The sequence below is a fragment of the Python bivittatus genome, unplaced genomic scaffold, assembly GCF_059951505.1.
Source record: "Python bivittatus isolate LINGU-HERP-01145 unplaced genomic scaffold, Pbiv_v1 ctg000350_np1212, whole genome shotgun sequence".
Classification (NCBI taxonomy): Eukaryota; Metazoa; Chordata; class Lepidosauria; order Squamata; family Pythonidae; genus Python; species Python bivittatus.
The window spans coordinates 32,933,688-32,954,670 of NW_028277074.1; the positions used below are offsets into that span (position 1 = coordinate 32,933,688).

Here is a 20,983-nt window from a genome sequence, read left to right on the forward strand (position 1 = left end):
AGGAAACCATCTATTTTTTCCATGTAATGACTTACACATTAGGAAAAATCACTAAACATTAAACTTTGATGCCCACTAGTACTTATAAAAAGTTTTCTGTTTGCGTTTACCTATTGTTCAAAGCAAATATCCCTTTCTTGGGCAAGATCCCTGAATAAATGATGGGTACACAATTCTAGATATTCTTGAATGTGTATATGAATATTCATGAATATATGAATACTGTAAATATATTATCTAGAGTTTTCAATCAAGGCTCATGCCTAGTTTTGCTATAGAGGCTACACATACTGTAAGGCTAGAACCAAGGCTAGAAGAAAACAAGAGGAGTTGAAATCACTGCACAACTGCATTCTATCAACTGTGAACTGCTTAGAGCCAACTGGGTTTGAAGTGGTATAAAATCTCTTAAATAAAACATAGACAATTCAATTGTTGTTAGTTCTAGTTCCAAGGGAATTAGAAGCTGCAGCTGCTGACAGAACCTGCTGGCGAGCCCTATGCTATGAAGCCTCCACCGGGTTTGAAGACAGGCCCCCGCAAAAACTGACAGAAAGCTGTGAGCAGCATCCCAGAATAACACCCACAGTTACTACAACAATGGACTTCCACTTCCCCCATTGTGCTAGACTCTGTGCTTCCAGACTGGGACTACAGAGCCACCTGTGTCCACAGATGAACTGCACAACAGTGTGTCTTCTTCGAACCCAAAGGACTATCATACACAATGGTCTTAATTTACCAAGTATTATTGAACTGAATCCAACTGAAATCAGGATGACACTTGTGACCATTCTGTTTGCAAAATACATACAGTAATATAATACTATTTTGTATTTATCCAAAAGAAAGATGAGCTTATATTCAGGTTTATTTTCCACCAAAATAGTAGACAGAAGAAAATGAATGACCACTAACAAAAATCCTATAGAATCCTACCATAATAATCTAGGGTTGACAAATCCAGCTTACAATTGTGGAGATCCCTGTGCCCAATTAATGTATCCATATATAAGCTTTTACACATGTCCACCAGAAACAACACCGCAAGGAGAACAGAAGAAAAAAAGGAGAAGGAAGGAAGTATCAAAGGGGACTAGGATAAAAAACATATATTAACCCAATTAATAATTGCTAATTAAAATTAAGTTCTGTGACTTAGGATGCACTTATATTTACTTGATTCACCCTGGCTCTTCACCCAGGCCTTCGGTGATGGAGACTGAAACCCCTCACTTCATCATGCTTGCCATCTTTTATCTTTATTTGTTATGTTTTGTTGATTTTATTGTAATTTCTTTGATTGTTTTGAGCTGCCCAGAGTCACTGAGAGTTGGGTGGCATATAAATTTAATACATTATTATCTGCATGTATCAGCTGTTCTTTCTCTTACACACAAAACACTCTTGGACACAGATATATAAGTAAGCATACACACACATGCAGATGCAGTTCAGCAAAAAAAAGAAAAAGAAAAAGAAAATTAACAGGATGATGAGAAATTAAGAGTGGGAGATAACTGTACTGGGAACAGAAGGAAAAGAAACAGGGAATAAGATGAGGCGATGGGAAGAGGTAACATGATAGGGAAAGACAGAAATAGTAACCTTTTTACAGAAATAGTAAATTCACCAGGCAAACAGCCCCCTCTCAAGCAGCAGCTAATCTTCAGGTTGATCTTCAAGTAAGTAACTACATTTTTTAATAGGTTCTGGGTAATTCAGACAATAGATTTTTATCTAAACAATAAAAGCTTTTCATACTTTTCTATAGTTTGAGACTACAGATTAATATTATTTTTATACTTTATAAAGAAAATGAAACAAAAAACCTAAACTTATTGTTCATAAATAAGGGAATACTAATTTAGCTCAAGTTTTAAAGTAGCAATTCATGTTTTTGAATCAAAACTTTAAAAAGCATCTTGTTTTTCAGACTTGGTTTAAAAAAAAACAATTAGCTTAATAGGAAAAAAACATCCTTTAGGTGCCACACTTTCTATGCAATTCTCTACAGCAGAGTTGGTTAATTCAGATTAAGGCAAACTATAGTTTGTCACAATGAAAATGAGCTTTCAAGGAGCTCCCTTTTCTTTACAAGCAAATTTCTTTTCTTCTGAAGCAAATAATAATTTGCCAATCTCAACAAAATTGTAACTAATGACAACAGGAGACTAAGTAAAAACTATGGAGGACCAAACTATAGGTTGCCTTAAACAAGGAAAGGGAGGAAACAGTTTATCATTCATAATGAAAAGTACACAAGCCAGGGCAACTTGCAGGCATATGGAACCAAACCATGGTCTGATATGTTGTTATACTGGCAATTTACTTTAATCTCAATTATACTAATAGGAAAAGAAAACTGAAACACAGATAACAAAGATAATTTTGTAGATAATTTTACTTACCTTGTGTCTACACTTAAGTACAACACCATAGGCTCCTATAGCACAAAATTAAAAAAAAAAAAGATAAGTCAAATTTCAACATTTCGATATGCATTGTAGAAAATATTATTTATATATTTTAAAAGGCAGGATATAATAACAGCAGCAGAGATTATTATTTGGGCAAAATGTTGTAACATTTTATTCTTAGACTTATTAGCTATTACTGAAAATTGGCTAGTGGATTTTTAAGAGGCTCGACATTCTTCCCTCACCATGTTTAATTGAATGTATACTAACTGCATGTGTATGTTTGTATATTTTCAATATAAAATAAATTTTAAGAAGGGGTCATATGTATTAGGTACATGTGCAACGAAACTTTTTTTTTAATTTCAGAGAATAATGCAGGTGTCTAAGCACTATGTTTCTTAATCTTAAAAAAATACCAATTTTGAATGACTGCAGCATAAAACAGTTGATACAACTGACTGAATTCCAGAATTTCTCTTTTAAGGAGTATTAGTGAACAAGAATGCTTTAATAAATTAGAAAACTTAAACAGTCTAATGGTATTTTTAACATTAAAACATCTCTAAATACATAATTTTCAGGGATAAATAGCAAGATGTCCTAAGTGGTAAGATAAATGAAATAGAATTAAAAATTTTCATCAGTATATCCACCACTGTCACCATCCGTAATATATAGTCATGACTCACCAAAAATGGAATTTGTGTTAAGAACCAAAATTATTATTTTTAAAATGCGTGCTTGCAGAGGCGTGGAGACGACAAAGTCTTCTGTGAGAGTTTTGAAACTCAGCATTATAATACAGCTTCAAGCTCAGTTGAACAAGCAATCAAGATCTCTTGATTTTTGAATATTTCAAAATATAAAAGGGTGTGCCCTTTCTTTCCCAGGCTTCAAAGGAAGAAAACTCATAAGATTAGAGAACTGTAACTTTAAGAGTTAAAGCCTCTATGGTAGAAAAGTTGCTGTTCCATTCATTTTATTTTCTCTTACTAAAATATCAGTCATTTAGAATTTCGATTATGGTTGTACTTCAAGAATTTGGTCAAACACCAGAAAGAAATGTGTGTACACTATATGCATCAGTAGCTCTATCATGTTGTGATCAGTTATTTGAAAAACTATGTTTCCAGTCATGGCAAAACAAAAATTGCATTCTGTAGTCAACATCTCACCCACTTCTTTCTAGTTATGCCCAAGTCTCTTCACAAATCCCAATTAAATTCATTCATAAATATATGCTTACCTTCACCTACAACCCCAAGGATCTCAAATTTATTCATCACATTACCAATATTAGGAATCTTCATGAAGACAAATTCCTCATGGAACACCAGTCGCACAACATGGCACAGAGAAGTCCAGAATATTTGCAGAAGTGAAGTCTGTAATGGTTGGTATGCTTTAGCACATTTATGATCTAAGTTTGTAAAGATATTCCTGCAAAGAAAATAAACATATAATTGGCATGAGCTAAAGTAATTTCACAAGATTCTTACTGAACATACAACAGTACATTCAATATACTTAATTAATAGTTACACTCTAGTGCACAAGCCATCAAAGACAGACAATAATAACAATAAGGTTTGATACAGTTTACACCACAATTTTAAATATATAGTGCATAAACTAGAAGGACAACATTCTTTTTTATTAGTTCAAATAGCTGAAAGCCAGACAACTCCTTTAAGAATTATCATGCTACATTTCTTTCCTGCTTTTAGTGTGGTTCCTTGTATTTTTTTTTTAGATGTTTTATCCCACCTTTATTATTTTTAGAAATAACTCAAGGTGGCAAACATACTTCCTCCTCCCATTTTCCCTACAACAACAACTCTATGAGGTGAGTTGGGCTGAGAGAGAGAGAGAGACTGGCCCAAAGTCACCCAGCTGGCCTTCATACCTAAGGCAGGATTAGAACTAGAACTCCTGGTTTCTAGCCTGGTGTCTTAACCACTAGACCAAACTAGCTCTTATTGCTGGCTACCTTGTATTTAATAGCAGCTGCTTAGTAGAATAGGGAGATGAAGTCCAAACTGAGGTCCAAAAATATTTTAATACTAACTCATTGCTCTTGAAAAATTATCAAAATGTGGTTTCCTGTATTTTTCCCCTAAATTATGGTGATTTTGTTTCTAGTTCACATTTATAGGTAACAGTTGAATATCTATATTTTTTATTGTTCAGTTGTATATGAGATACAGACTTACTTAACTATGATTCACTGCGTAGAAATAAACTCCAACAAATAAAGCCCCTGGTCCATTATCCCCAGGCGAGAAAGTCACATACAAGGAAATAACTACCATAAATACAGTATTTACGTCAAGGGGTCTTTGAGCATTTTTGAAATGACAAGTCAGATTCTTAATGACTGTGTCATTAGAGAATGTGTATGTTCACCAATGCAATGTTTTGCTATGCAAAGCAGTAGCATATATGTAGCCAATAAAATAGATGCAGAGTGTTATATTAGTCTTTGAACCCATAAATACTGTAACCTTTTAAACTGTTACCCATCTTGTGGGGCAGGTCCCACAATATAATAGGTAATAATTTTTTTCTTTATTAGTTAGGTTCCTCTATTCATTAGCATAGAATAATTATCACATAACAAATATTTAGTGCATCATCTGAGGGAAAAATGATGTTGTGGGCAGAATGGGACAATGTTTTATATATGCTGTAAATGCAAATTCAGGAGATGAAAACTCTAATAATGATTTTGTCCAACAGGAAAATATTCTAAAAATCAGAGACTGAATTAATACTGGAATCTTAGTAGACACAGGTCAATGAAATGGCTAGTTGTATGCCAATAATCAGCTGTGAGCAGGTTTGAAGGGAAGTATCATCAGTGGAAGAGAGAATCACTTGATATTGGTTACTGGAAGAGCAGACATAAAAGAAAGAGAAGACTTTGAAGCAATAAAAGCTTATATCATTAATGATATTAGGAGGCCATTAGAAAAGTATATAGTTTAGAAAAAGCTGAAGCTACCTTACAGACCTGAAAAAACATCACAGATGAATCTTTAGTAAGGCAGATGTCAGTAGGGTTGTGTGTCAAAAATTATTCAAAAATATGCTTTAGAGTGCTCACAAGAATATCATCTCTTTCAAACAGCTGTTCATTTTTTCAGGCTTCCATGAACATCTGAAAATTTTAGTGAGTTAGGAAGCAAAATTTGGCCTGTGCTTCCAACTCATCTAACTCTCTTTCTCTCTCTGAGCATCATGTCTATTGTTTTTAGTATTAAATAAGCAAGCATGCAAAACCATTATTCGATCTTATTTTCCCAGTGATTTATTTTGTTTCAAGAAAACATGTAAAGTTTGTTTTTACTGAGTCTTTTGAATTCTGTCTCTGTCTATCTTTATGCCTATACAGTATAAATACACTAGTTCAATTACAGAGTTAGAATGGGTAAATGTCAGCATTTTGTTTAGAGGCAAAAGTGAATACTGAATTTAGAAACATTATACCTAGTGTTAGAAATACTGTTCCTAGCTTGCAAAATTCTGCATGACCATTAAATGGCAACAAAGAAATATATCACTCTGTTGCCATCTAATGGTCACCCGGATTCCTGAAGTCCAGATATGGCACCCCTATTTAAATAAAGGAATTCTCCCCTATAGGAATAGCAAGTAAGCAGTAGTGGCTGCTTAGGACTTAGGATGTATATCTACAGGTGAAACTCGAAAAATTAGAATATCGTGCAAATGTTCATTTATGTCAGTATGACAACTCAAAAGGTGAAACCAATATATGAGATAGACGCATTACATGCAAAGCGAGATATGTCAAGCCTTACTTTGGTATAATTGTGATGATTATGGCATACAGCTTATGAAAACCCCAAATTCACAATCTCAGAAAATTAGAATAGTGTGAAAAGGTTCAATATTCTAGGCTCAAAGTGTCCCACTCTAATCAGCTAATGAATCCATAACACCTGCAAAGGGTTCCTGAGCCTTTAAATGGTCTCTCAGGCTGGTTCAGTAGGAATCACAAGCATGGGAAAGTCTGCTGACCTGACAGTTGTGCAGAAAACCATCATTGACACCCTCCATAAGGAGGGAAAGCCCCAAAAGGTAATTGCAAAAGAAGTTGGATGTTCCCAAAGTGCTGTATCAAAGCACATCAATAGAAGGTTATGTGGGAGGGAAAAGTGTGGTAGAAAAAGGTGCACAAGCAGCAGGGATGACCGCAGCCTGGAGAGGATTGTCAGGAAAAGGCCATTCAAAAGTGTTGGGGACTTTCACAAGGAGTGGACTGAGGCTGGAGTTAGTGCATCAAGAGCCACCACACACAGACGGATCCTGGACATGGGCTTCAAATGTCGTATTCCTCTTGTCAAGCCGCTCCTGAACAACAAACAACGTCAGAAGCGTCTTACCTGGGCTACAGAAAAAAAGAACTGGTCTGTTGCCCAGTGGTCCAAAGTCCTCTTTTCTGATGAGAGCAACTTTTGCATCTCATTTGGGAACCAAGGACCCAGAGTCTGGAGGAAGAATGGAGAGGCACACAATGCACGATGCTTGAAGTCCAGTGTGAAGTTTCCACAGTTTGTGTTGATTTGGGGAGCCATGTCAGCTGCTGGTGTTGGTCCACTGTGCTTCATTAAGTCCAGGGTCCACGCAGCCGTCTACCAGGAGATTTTGGAGCACTTCATGCTTCCTTCCACAGACGAGCTTTATGGGGATGCTGACTTCATTTTCCAGCAGGACTTGGCACCTGCCCACACTGCCAAAAGTACCAAAACCTGGTTCAATGACCATGGGATTACTGTGCTTGATTGGCCAGCAAACTCGCCTGGCCTGAACCCCACAGAGAATCTATGGGGCATTGCCAAGAGAAAGATGAGGGACATGAGACCGAACAATGCAACGGAGCTGAAGGCCGCTATTGAAGCATCCTGGTCTTCCATAACACCTCAGCAGTGCCACAGGCTGATAGCATCCATGCCACGCCGCATTGCGGCAGTCATTGCTGCAAAAGGGGCCCAAACCAAGTACTGAGTACATATGCATGCTTATCCTTTGCAGAGGTCCGATACTGTTCTATTTCCAATCCTTGTGTTATTGATGTCATGTAAGATTCTAATTTTCTGAGAATGTGAATTTGGGGTTTTCATAAGCTGTACACCATAATCATCACAATTATACCAAAGTAAGGCTTGACATTTCTCGCTTTGCATGTAATGCGTCTATCTCATATATTGGTTTCACCTTTTGAGTTGCCGTACTGACATAAATGAACATTTGTATGATATTCTAATTTGTCGAGTTTCACCTGTATTTTTAGAGTCTGCACATACCTACTAAGATATAAATGTCAAATTAATGTAATAAAAATTACAAATGTATGTTTTTCTTAAAATCCTTTCTGTATGAAGAATATGTTTTCAGTAAAAAAATATAATCACATGAATTTAATGTTTTTTGGAACAGAATTAACAGAAACTGAAGAAAAACACTTTCAACTATAGAACAAAATTTAGAAAATGTCAAGGTCTATGCAAAGCAAATTATAGCAGAAGTTTACAAAGCAAATAAAATAATCAACTTTAGGTACTGATGACATTTTTTCATAATTCCGCACCTTGGGAACAGAATATTTCTGGGAAACCACACACATGGTTAGGAAATAATATAAAATAATTTTAAAAGCATCTAGCTACAAAACAATAAATTTGTATGCTGTGCAGACTAGTCAGGCATTTCAGCGATCACAATTAATATTATAGGAAATGTTTTTTATTAATAGGCAGGTTAAAATGCTGAAAATGGCAGGCAAGTCTTATAGTAAAATGATCTTCTGGCCAATGAAGGATGGATGTGACTGTTAATGATTATCTCTTCTTCCAAGAGAAGGAAAGGCTAATAAAAGATCTTGTACAGTGCCTGGGGAGGAGAATCCACTATTACGAGGCTTTTTTTTTTTTAAACAAAACCACCAAACATTACAGTATTATTCATCATATCCAAAATAAGGAACAGAAGACTGTCCTAAATACCTGGGGCCTGTACAAAGGTAAATTGTTTCCTTCTCACCAATATACAACACATAGTTAAGGCCTGTTCATTCCATCTCATAGTAATCATAAGAATAGTCTATGTTAAGACTATTTTTCCCGTCTGTTACCCAATAAGTAGCTACTATAAGCAAAGCCTCATAACATCTTCTGCAAGATTATTTGCCCCAAACTGGGCCTGGCAATGCAAATCTATTAATTTAATTGATTTAATTTAATTTAATTTAATTTAATTATGCCTTTAAAAAGAAAAAAAAACTTTAAAAAATAAATCTATAGCCCTGATAGTTCCTGGTGGGGTTCTATCCAAGTTCTACCAAGTCCAACATTGCTAAGCTTTTTTGAAAGTAGTCATTGCTAAGGCAAGACTATAAAACAAACCTAAAAGGCTTGGAAGCTGCACAGGTAATGAATCATAATCCTTCCATCTACACTGTCCTTAAAAAACTGATCATGCAAGCTGATATATCTTGGTCATGGAAGAATAGCTGGACATCAGCCTGGTGAAACATGAAGATAGGATCACTTTTAAGTCAAAACAGATAGCGGAGCAATATTACTAAACCTACTTCCTAGGCTCCATCTAAATCCCCGGAATAGAGAATTCTATCACAAATGTCTTTTTAACTGAAATAATGTCACTTATCAAAACAGAATCTGTTATGGCATAAATGAGCACGGAATGCATATGTTAATGCCTGCTTCAAAGCATTTCTCAGTTCAAAAATTACATAAAAATGGGTATGCACTATATGTGTATATCAGGAAAAGTTGCATACAAATACAACTGAGGTTTTTCTGTGTGTATTTAATTAACAGGATAATGCAGAAATTTCACAGAATGGATTAATGAGCATACATTCACATAAACCAGATACTGATTAATCTGTACATCCCTATCTAACTGGCTAAGCCACCTGGAATTTTTAAAAGCTCTTTACAGCAAGTTCAAAGGACAAGTTCAAATGCACTGATGGGATAGCTATAATGAAGTGGCCACAATTACCTCAGAAGAAAAAAACATGTATATATAACAATCATAGACATTGTTTCACATGAGCAATTATTTTCCAAACCTCCATATTTCCCTGAAAACCCATTACTGAGACTTCAGTGATGTGCTCCTCTAGAGCATATCTGACATAGTACAAAGAATTGAAACTACACGAGCCTGAAATTAGCAACACCTCTCTTGCTATAAAACTGTGTAAATTATTATTATTAAGAAACACTCAAGCAAATTTGAGTCAACTGAAACAGTAACTTTCACTTATTTCATATGTTACCTTTCATACAGGACCTCAAGGCAGAATACATACGGCTTCTTCCATTCTCCCCCCACCCCCCACAAAAACAGTGCTGTGAAATAGACTGGGCTGAGAGAGAGTAGTTGGCCCTAAATCACCAATTAGCTTCAGTCACTGTGAGTGGAGCACAACTTGGGTCTCCCCATTCTGAGCCCAACATCATGGCCACTACATCACATTAGATCCCTCAATAAAACATTCCATAGAGATCCTGAATATGAAGCAAATATTCTCTACTTTACTCTACAAGCTTTGTTACTGAGCATGAGTTGTTATCAGTGGTATGATTAATGGGGGTGGAGTGGCGATATCAAGACTGCATTAGCAGTTAACATGATTGGTAACTGACAGGTCCATTGCTATCATAGTTGCTCCATGAACACCTATTGCCTGGCCATAGCTGTCCTAATACAGCTGTGGTGCTGCTGCAGTTTTTTTCCTCCCATTTTTTTTTCCTCTCTCTTTTTCACATGCACACATACAAAAACCTCTGGCCAAGTTTCCTAAAAACTGAATTGTATGGAATTTTTGAATGAAAGTCTGAGCTTGGCTCCACATCAGTACCCATATATACATACATGCAGACACACACACACAGATACACATGCACACACACACATATATCACAGTGTGGGGTGTGTGGTCAGCAAGAAGCAATATTTGTACTAGAAAGAAATTGTATTAGAAAGTACAATTATCCATCCAGGAAACACTTCTAAATAACCAGGTACGATAGTGAGTGACTGGTAGTAAAACAGTTGAGTATAATAGAGGTAGGAGCACTATGAAGAACAAAGTTGGGTAGCTGAAAAGCAGTACCATGGCAAGGATCTCTGAATATGGTAGAGCCAGTATTCTAGTGCATAGTTGCCAAATAAGTCTTCCATCCTAAGAATGTTTACATTCAATTATGCTGTACATACTCCAATGAAATGGGAAAGTTAGAAATCTTCTCAATCATAAATTATCATAACTATATTGAGAAGGAATTTCTTACACTTGAAAAGCAGGGATGTGCATTGGTTTAGATCTAAAGTCGAAAAAGTGCTTCAGAAAAGATGTGGGTGCACATCCTGTAGCTTTGGAGTCTCCTCAAAGAAGCTGCATCTTTTCTTGTGCTCTCATGGCATCACTTAATCCCACAAAAATATGCATTTGACTTAAGACACCAATAGTGTGAGACAAGGTACTTCACATCAGGGATAGGTGTGCTTCTGTTACCTCCTTAACTCAAACACATATTTTCCTGGGACCACACAGCTATTGTGCAAACCCAGCAGTAATACAACTTCTTTAAGGAAATGTTGACAGGAGTGGCAGGCATGCCCCCACTCCCATTCCAAAGCACTGCACAGTGAGACTTAGAAAAAAATGTAGGCAGAACTTGAATGAATTCAGCAATCCAGATACAAACCTTACTTTAAATAAGTTGCAACATAACTGAGAAAGTATTATATAACTACTAATAGTCTGCAAGTAGAACAAACTTAGAAATCCAGTTTCTTTTAACAGCTATAAGTTTACACTATGTTACAAAGGTGCAGCATCCAAGCTAATCTATAAACATATTAACATGTGTTTGTGTTGTGGACAAGGTTTAGACCCCAATAATTTATTGGACCAAGTGCTATTCTTGTAAATGTACAAGAGAACCAAAGTTTCTTACTGAAAATAGTTCACTTCTGTAATCGGAATTTCTAATGGAACAATGAGACAAATTATAAGTAAAATGTGAAAAGAATTCTTCCAGGAACAAAATCAAAATAATAAAAAATGGTTATCTCATAATTCTATGACATATGAATTATTTCTTTGGAGTTGAGCATATTATGTAAACTCAGCCACTATGGTACATATGTTATACAGTGGGGCAAAAAAGTATTTAGTCAGCCACCAATTGTGCAAGTTCTCCCACTAAAAAAGATGAGAGAGGCCTGTAATTTTCATCATAGGTATACCTCAACTATGAGAGACAAAATGGGGAAAAAAATCCAGAAAATCACATTGTCTGATTTTTAAAGAATTGATTTGCAAATCATGGTGGAAAATAAGTATTTGATCAATATCAAAAGTTCATCTCAATACTTTGTTATATATCCTTTGTTGGCAATGACAGAGGTCAAACGTTTTCTGTAAGTCTTCACAAGGTTTTCACACACTGTTGCTGGTATTTTGGCCCGTTCCTCCATGCAGATCTCCTCTAGAGCAGTGATGTTTCAGGGCTGTCGCTGGGCAACACGGACTTTCAACTCCCTCCAAAGGCTTTCCATGGGGTTGAGATCTGGAGACTGGCTAGGCCACTCCAGGACCTTGAAATGCTTCTTACGAAGCCACTCCTTTGTTGCCCAGGCGGTGTGTTTGGGATCATTGTCATGCTGAAAGACCCAGCCACGTTTCATCTTCAATGCCCTTGCTGATGGAAGGAGGTGTTCACTCAAAATCTCACAATACATGGCCCCATTCATTCTTTCCTTTACACGGATCAGTCGTTCTGGTCCCTTTGCAGACAAACAGCCCCAAAGCATGATGTTTCCACCCCCATGCTTCACAGTAGGTATGGTGTTCTTTGGATGCAACTCAGCATTCTCTCTCCTCCAAACACGACAAGTTGAGTTTAGACCAAAACGTTCTACTTTGATTTCATCTGACCATATGACATTCTCCCAATCCTCTTCTGGATCATCCAAATGCTCTCTAGCAAACTTCAGACAGGCCCGGACATGTACTGGCTTAAGCAGGGGGACACATCTGGCACTGCAGGATTTGAGTCCCTGGCGGCGTAGTGGGTTACTGATGGTAGCCTTTGTTATTTTGGTCCCAGCTCTCTGCAGGTCATTCACAAGGTCCCCCCGTGTGGTTCTGGGATTTTTGCTCACCATTCTTGTGATCATTTTGACCCCACGGGGTGAGATCTTGCATGGAGCCCCAGATCGAGGGAGATTATCAGTGGTCTTGTAAGTCTTCCATTTTCTAATTATTGCTCCCACAGTTGATTTCTTCACACCAAGCTGCTTGCCTATTGCAGATTCAGTCTTCCCAGCCTGGTGCAGGTCTACAATTTTGTTTCTGTGTCCTTTGACAGCTCTTTGGTCTTGGCCATAGTGGAGTTTGGAGTGTGACTGTTTGAGGTTGTGGACAGGTGTCTTTTATACTGATAACAAGGTCAAACAGGTGCCATTACTACAGGTAACGAGTGGAGGACAGAGGAGCCTCTTAAAGAAGTAGTTACGGGTCTGTGAGAGCCAGACATCTTGCTTGTTTGTAGGTGACCAAATACTTATTTTCCATCATGATTTGCAAATAAATTCTTTAAAAATCAGACAATGTGATTTTCTGGATTTTTTCCCCCATTTTGTCTCTCATAGTTGAGGTATACCTATGATGAAAATTACAGGCCTCTCTCATCTTTTTAAGTGGGAGAACTTGCACAATTGGTGGCTGACTAAATATTTTTTGCCCCACTGTAATTTATGGTTTAATATAAAAGAAGGCAATCTTCTAGTGTTCAGGCGTGCTAACTTTTTTTTTTAAGGGCAGGAAAAATGATGCTAAATGGGTGGAGCCAAATCACTTATATGGGTGAGACCAAGATTTTCTGCCACTTTTAGTGTGCTGCCTGCTTCAAAACAACAAGAAACAACTGCAGTGATTTGGTTGTAGGGCATTAGGGGACACAAAAGAGGGGTTAGGAGAATTGTAAGTGGCCCTGGATAATGGGTTGTCTATCCCAGGTTAGAATATAGTATGTATCCAAGGGTACAGCACAATTCAAATTGTTGAATATTACATTACAGGAATGCTTATTTTTATAATACTTTAGATGCTATTCACAGATTACAAACTAAGTAGAATGGTTTGTTATAAAATTAAGTCTTTTAAGAAAATCAGACTAACCAGCCACCATGTTACTGCACAAAGTAGTATCAAGATTGTTCTAACCTGAAACACTTCCCTTGATCCTTTCCAATCAAGAATAAAGAATATGGGGCTGCTGTTCCATGAATGGCAGCCAATGGCAGCTGTTGTTTGGGAGAGCTCTGCACAGATCCATCTTGTGTGCCAATTGCGCCCCTTCCTGGAACAGGAAGCCTTGCTCATGGTCATCCACGCCTTGGTCACTTCCCATTTGGATTACTGCAATGTGCTCTACATAGGGCTGCCCTTGAAAACCACCTGCAAGTTACAACTGGCCTAGAATGCACCTGTCAGACTTGTGAGGTAGTCCAGACGAGAAGCACACCCAGAAGTACTATCCCTAACTTTATTATAAGGTTACATTAACAGAATCTTGTAAGGCTGAATGAATATCTCACCCCCCCTCATCTGTACAGTCCAGGAAACTAAGTTTGCCATGCCCCTATTCCTTCTGCAGACTCAGTTGCCTCATATCTGACCATTGTACAGTTTGCGTCTCTTCCTCCTGTCTCCCAAAGTCATTCCCACGTACCATTACAGCACTGGTGAGTGCAGTGTTGGGCACCCCTAGGTTTGCCCATATTACACCCCTGTTGTGCAAGCTGTACTGGCTCCCAGTTTTCCTCTGGATGCAATTTAAGATGCTGGTTATTACCCCTGCCCTATAGAACACCCTCCCTCCTGAGGTCTTAGAGGCTTCTACCTCTTTACCCTTCTGGAGAGCACTCACTGGGATAGGGTGAGTTCACAGTGAGATGAGAATGTGGCTTGCATCAGGGAAGTGTGGCTGTGGCACCATTTTTTTCTGTTTTTTTGTTTTGTTTTATCATTGCTGGTTTTATGATGGTATATATTGTTTTATTGGCTGTAAGCTGCCCAGAGTTGGTTTTAAGATGGTGGCTATATAATGTTTTAAATAAATACATAAATTTGAACAAACCAGAACTGATACACTTCTTTAGGTGGAGGGAAAAAATGTGTACACATTTTTATTGAGTTTACTAGTTTATGAACTGCTCTGTGATAAGAGTAAAAAGAGATGACAAGATTAGGAGAGTTCAAGGAAAAGCACATTAATTATTTGGTGGTGTATATTCAATTAGCTCACAAAAATACTTATGACAAAAGGAAAAACTGTTTTAATTTTCATTAATTAAAATAAAAATGCCAGTACTATACTTTTCAGGCAAGTTGATTATCAGAAGACAGATTTTTAATTATCTAAGTTTCTGAGTATGTTACCTGAATTTCAAGAATGGCTGGTAGTTTAAAGATTACTAAAGCTCTTTGCATGAAAAGAAAATGGAAGCACCTCTAGTTAGTATACTAATTATAGAGTTGCTAATGCAAGTGGGAAAGGAGGCCATGCAATATTAATTGTTTTAACAACTATTCTTTTGCTTTGCAGGTAATACAGCAATTCAGTAATGTATCACAATAAAGTTTATGTTATTTTATGATGGAGAATTTGGATGTTTTTGGCCAAGTTAATTTGATGCATACTTAACTGCATCCCCACATTCTCACTTTGGACATCATAATTATGTAGACCTATATACCATATAGGTGACCTTTGTTATTCGCTGGGGTTCCATTCCAGCATAACAAACTGTGAATAATGAAACTCTTTCTGTGAGAATTGGAAGGTTACATTCTGGAGCCTACGGTTTCTTCTTCCTCCCACAAGCACTTCCTCCCTCTGTCTCCTGTAACAGTTGTCTATACAATACAATCCCAAGTATGTTTCAAATAGTTGAAGGCATATGTCCCCCCCCCTTTTTTTCCCCTGCAAAAATTTAAAGCAGCATGCAGGTCTTTATCTGAGGTTCTTTCTTCAAAATTTTTATGTCCAACTCCCAAGATTTAATTTAAAGCTCTTCAATTTAAGCTTTCCATGTTTCAGCCATCATATTTTTACCAGAAGTGAAACCCATCTCATGCTAGCAGTCCATCACCCACATAACTCAAAAGCATGATCTCTGAAAATCAAATCTCTTCTGTTAAACACCATTTCTGAAGCAATATTCTTTTTTTCCCTTTCTGTTTTTTTCACAAATTTCAAGGAGCCCAAAGCTCTTAAGCTTCCTTTGCATATCTTCAAAGTTCATAATAATATAACTGTAGCTGCTCTCTACAGAATCATTTATTCCCATCTGGATAAGTAAGAAGGGATAATTATCAGTGGACTTAGCAGTCTTGAAAGTTGCTCTAACACATTCCCAATCTATGACCTTGGTAGACAGCAAGGTTGATAGGTCCATTAATTGCTGCATGTAAGTCTCCAGCTACTACTATCTTTTGGTTGCCTTCCTGAAGAATGTAGCTACATCTACTCTACTTTTCAGGAATACTGTCTCAAACACTGTTAGGATGTTAAAAGTAATCACTATGTTACTTTGGTCCACTAGTCTTGGTCTATTTGATTTTCTTTATATAAAGATGCTTCCTTTGTCAGCTCCTGTTGTAATATGTCCTTTCTTTGATCTGATAATTCTTCATCCTCAGTGCATCCAGTTGTGCCAATCCTCCATGCCCCATTCATCAGACTTCTGTTCTTTAAGGTACTATCTGAATAAGATTTTCTTTTCTCCTTCTCAGTTTCTCAAAGTAGTATAGTACCCACCATCCACAAAGATGGAAAATTTCTTTTGGATTCCGCTTTAAACTCTTCACTGAACTCTATAATAGATTGAAACTATTGGTGTTCCCTTTGATTAAGTCACCACATCTAATTTCCACCAATATACCATCACTACCTATTGTATTGTTCAATTTGCACATAACCTCTTCAGAGGAAATTCAGTGAAAAAATGAATTGCAAATACTACATAAGTAGATGTGCTTTCTACTAAAGCAATCCAACTACTGGGTACAATTCAGGGAGATGCATTGAATTAGTTCTCCCCACTTAAAGAACTTCAACTTTCATTAAATTTATTTATGAAATTAATATCTAAATATTCTGTAGTAGAGAAGTTATTCAATAGCACTTACGCCCAAGTGAGTGTACAAAATGTTACAGCTCTTCTCTTAGATGTTGTTACTCAAAATGCTATTTATATTTTCTTATGTTATCACCTGTTGCTCTTTCTGAAGTACTATTCATTCAAACTAAAACAATCTACCAGATCAGTGAGGGACATGAGTAACAATGATTTCAATGTTTTCTATTAAGCTATATCCACATGGCAAATAAGTTTTCACCTTAATTTAGCCTGAAAGGAATATGGTTTCAGTAAGGAGGAGGAACAAAGACAGGAGACTGAAATCTAGCATGGGACTAGCCAAGAAAGATATCAAATGCTACTGGTTGCTACCAGTCATCAACTATTATAGATAATGTTTAAAATACACAAGTATATAAAAACAGGTACTTTACTATTGTTTATTTTAAATAAGAAAGCTAGTTCAACACATGCATAGTAAGTGAACAATTTAATGTTATATTCTTCAATTAACAGACTCTGAAGCAACACATCCAAATCTAATTACATTCCTTTAGATTACATTTGATTATATGCGTTTATTTAGATTTTGAGCCAGATTGACTAAAGGATTACATTTCTGCTAATTTTAATGAATCTCCTTATCGAAGTTAACCTTTAACATGTAGGTTTGTCATTACTAGTAGCTAGTAATTGCCCCTAGAGTTGATAATATAGTTAATACAGAGGCCTGACTTACAATAATTTTTCTAATATAAGTCTATAAAGTCTCCTCTAACTCAATATCAACTCCTGATGACTTCATAGATATGTGTATGTAGCTTTCAAGATTATAATAAAGAAATGGTTTGTCACTGCCTTTCTATATCATTATTTACTCGCCAGTCTATCCTGTAGCCCTGGGACGTCCTGGTGGTCTCCTATCTAAGTATTAGGTTCAAACCTGTTAGCATTTCAAGTTAAATAAAGATTGACTAGGTGTGAATAAAATCCTTACAAAAATATTACATGCGTTCAATTATGTTAATAATCTACTTCTCATTTTCTCACCAGAAACATTATGCAATAAGCTCTATGAGTGATATCATTTTAGCAGTTAATAATTTGACCAGCCATTCTAACTAATGAGTGTACTCTGATGTCACCTGTTTTTCATTGCCATAAAACCAACTCAAGCAAAAAAGCTGTAAAAGGAATTCTTGAACACCAAACCAAAAATCCTATTTACCTATGACCCTGTTTATTATTAACATCTACATGCAGTGCTTGGGTGCATTATACAGTGTCATAAATACGTTATTAATGCCTCTTTTTAAAAAAAGCCTTTTCATTGCTTTATGTGAGGCTATGATCTACCTGAAAACATAAGATGGACTTTGTCAGGCCTAGCCCAAGGAAATCCAGGAGACCATACAGAAATTATCCAGCAAGGTTTATTAGCTACAACCCATTTACAAGAATCTTCCCAGACTGAAGCCCAGTTCCCAGGCTCAGTCAGTTCACACCGATGGGACTTTCTAGGGAGGTGCCAATTTCCTCCGCTTATCTCTTCCTCGCTCTTCTGGAGATGAGAGCACATTCTTGACTCCCCTCCCACCATTCCAGTCCATCACAGACTTATGGATAATTAATACACCCTAGTTCAGTCAAAATGACTGCAGAGAACAAGATGGGCTTTCCCTTTCTAGAACATTTCAGTATAACAGTGTGTTGTTCCTGTCAGGGCCTGCAACTCAGGATTCAACAATTCACAAATCTCTGACACTACACAAAGTTTTTCAGGTTGATTTTGCAGTAGACTCGTAGATGCAGCTTGACTACAATTTTTTTTTTTTTTTACTACAGACAAGACTGAAGCCATACAAAAAAGCTACTTGCCACTGCTAGAGACAGTGTAGATTACTTTATAACCTTGGTTCCTTGGAGCTCAGTATATTTTTGTAACTGCCATTTCTGGCCTGAGAATTGCTGGCTCCCATCTTAACCCTCATATTATCCCCTTCCCCATCTCTCCCCCATCAATCTGAAATGTCCCCCTGCCTCTTTATGGCCTTGGATAGATGGAAGACATATCTCTTTAATGCTGTCCGAATTTTCCATCTCCACTTTTTTGTCAGGAATTTGGTATATCGGCTAAGGCATCAGGCTAGAAAGCAGGAGACTGAATTCTAGTCCTGCCTTAGGCATGAAAGCTGGCTGGGTACCTTTGAGCCAGTTACTCTCTTTCAGCCTCACCTAACTCACCTAAAAGGTTGTTGTGGGGAAAATGGGAGGAGGGAGTATTAGGTATGTATGTTTGCCACCTTGAGTTATTTATAAAAATAATAAAGGTGAGATAAAAAGTCTAAAAAAAATTCTTCCCATTTCAGAGCTCTTCATTATTCCCACTTCCTGACTCAGGTGTAGAGAGTACTGAAGATGACCTTGATGGAGATATGTAAAAGTTGTTGCATACTCTAAAGGGGCTAAAGCATTTTTAAAGTCCAGAATGTCCAGATAATATTCAGAAGTGAATTGGACAGACCTCCCTAATTCACTGAAATACAAGTACAGCAATCAAGCAACTTTGACTCCATGCAGAGGGTGGATCCTTCAGAAAGACTAGGAGCAAGGAAGCAGGATGTTGATATCTCAGATCAGATTAAAGCTCAGCAGCAGCATGATGCTTATGTCAGGACTCAGATATGGATGATCTCTAGGGAGCCTTGCAAGACAATGCTTCGCTTTCATGATTGAGGAAAGGCGGTTGTTGTACAATGGTCATTTATATGTTCCCAGTCCTTTAAGAGAAGAGGTATTGCAACTCTGCCATAACAAGAGGCCAGCTGGACATGGAGAATGTTTAAAACTCAGCACTGGGGCCTTTTGGTGGCCAAGAGTAAGGACAGACATCAGGAATTACGTTTCATCTTATCTTGTGTGCTATAGGGCAAAATCTGTTCCTGGAAAGTCAGCTGGTTTGCTGCAACTTCTAAACTCCCGTTTGCAGTCATAATTTACCTCAAAATTTTGGAAGGCCCTCTTCCAATTATTAAACATTAAAACGCACTTGTCATCCTTGTATCATCTTGCATCAAGCAGATAATCTGAGAAAGGGAAGCAATTATTACAGCAATATTTAAGGTGCTATACCTCTTACCAACAAGACAATTAGACTCAAGTATTGCACTTGCAGAATTTGCCTACATAACTCAGTACATTCCTCCAACGGCGTGTCTCCATTTCAGGCTACTATCCCTGAGTGTTGCCTTCCAGAACTCCCAAATCTGCAGTTCCTCATGTCTCAGATTTCCTGCAGGAGAGGCAAGTGGCTCAGTGCTCTTAAAGGAACAGCTGGATCTAGCAAAGGCAGCATACAAGCAGGCTGCAGGCAGAGACACAAGGGTGCTAAAACTGCTAAAGGGTGTGGCTTTCTATAAATTTTTTGTCTTCTGCCTGACCCTCCAAGAAGCTAGACTGAAAGTTTATTGGCACCTTCCCAGTGGTTTGGCAAACAAACCCATTGGCCTTCACTAGTTCTGACTTCACTTCAAATTCCAGTTCAAGCTGTTGGCCTTAATCTAAAAAGCCCTTTAGTGCTTGAGACCATAGTGTCTGAAAGAACATTTCATCCCATATGTTCTAATCATAACCTAAGACGAATCCCTGATTCTGGATGGCAAGAACTCAGGAATAGGCCTTTTCCATGATAGTCTTTGTCTACAAAATTCTTCCAGAGACACAACTATTGCCAACTTATTTTAGAATGTGTTTATTTTATTGCATATTTTAATTATTCAAACATTTTATCATGTGATTATGTAGTACTCTAAGTTGTTCTGGAGAAACTTACTTTTGAAGGATGGGATACAAATTCTAAAAATTATATATACTTGATCTTAGCCAAAAACCCAAAAAGGAATTTGGAATTTGAATTGGCCTAATGAAATATTGCCTCAATATTTCTTTTTCTTATAGCCACTGTTGCTTTTTGATAGATCAACAAAGATTTGCAGTATTGTAAAGATTAGCACATTTTTATAGTATAAATGTGTATAAATGTATAATATAAGTTTAGTATAAGAACTACAGACTATCAGATGCAAGCAGTATCATCTTGTGAAAGTATAACTCATGAAAAGTCATGCTGTAAAAACTTATTAAATATGTCATAAAAATAATATCAAAGAGGCTAGTTTCAAGAGAGAAATGGAAAAGGAAGAAGACTAAGAATTTATATTTAATCCTGTGAAAACAGCCATACAGAGTATAAGACAACATGTATTCAATTATGAGAAATTCTAAAACTTTTATACCACTGTATAGCCTTAACAGGAACTTTATTAGATCTCATTTCCATCTCCTACTCT

The 20,983-nt window shown here is 37.0% G+C and overlaps 1 protein-coding gene across 3 annotated transcripts in view; it reads right to left on the reverse strand.

The window, feature by feature from the left end:
* CDKL5 (cyclin dependent kinase like 5) overlaps positions 1 to 20,983 on the reverse strand; it is a 74,767-nt gene that overhangs the window by 41,672 nt on the left and 12,112 nt on the right. For all 3 annotated transcript variants that reach the window (XM_088144878.1, XM_088144876.1, XM_088144877.1), the window contains exons 2-3: positions 3,670 to 3,863; positions 2,412 to 2,446 (exon numbers count right to left, since the gene is read on the reverse strand). In XM_088144878.1, coding sequence (XP_088001004.1) covers positions 2,412 to 2,446; positions 3,670 to 3,733 — 99 coding nt within the window. In that variant the 5' untranslated portion in view covers positions 3,734 to 3,863. The remainder of the gene's footprint in view (positions 1 to 2,411; positions 2,447 to 3,669; positions 3,864 to 20,983) is intronic.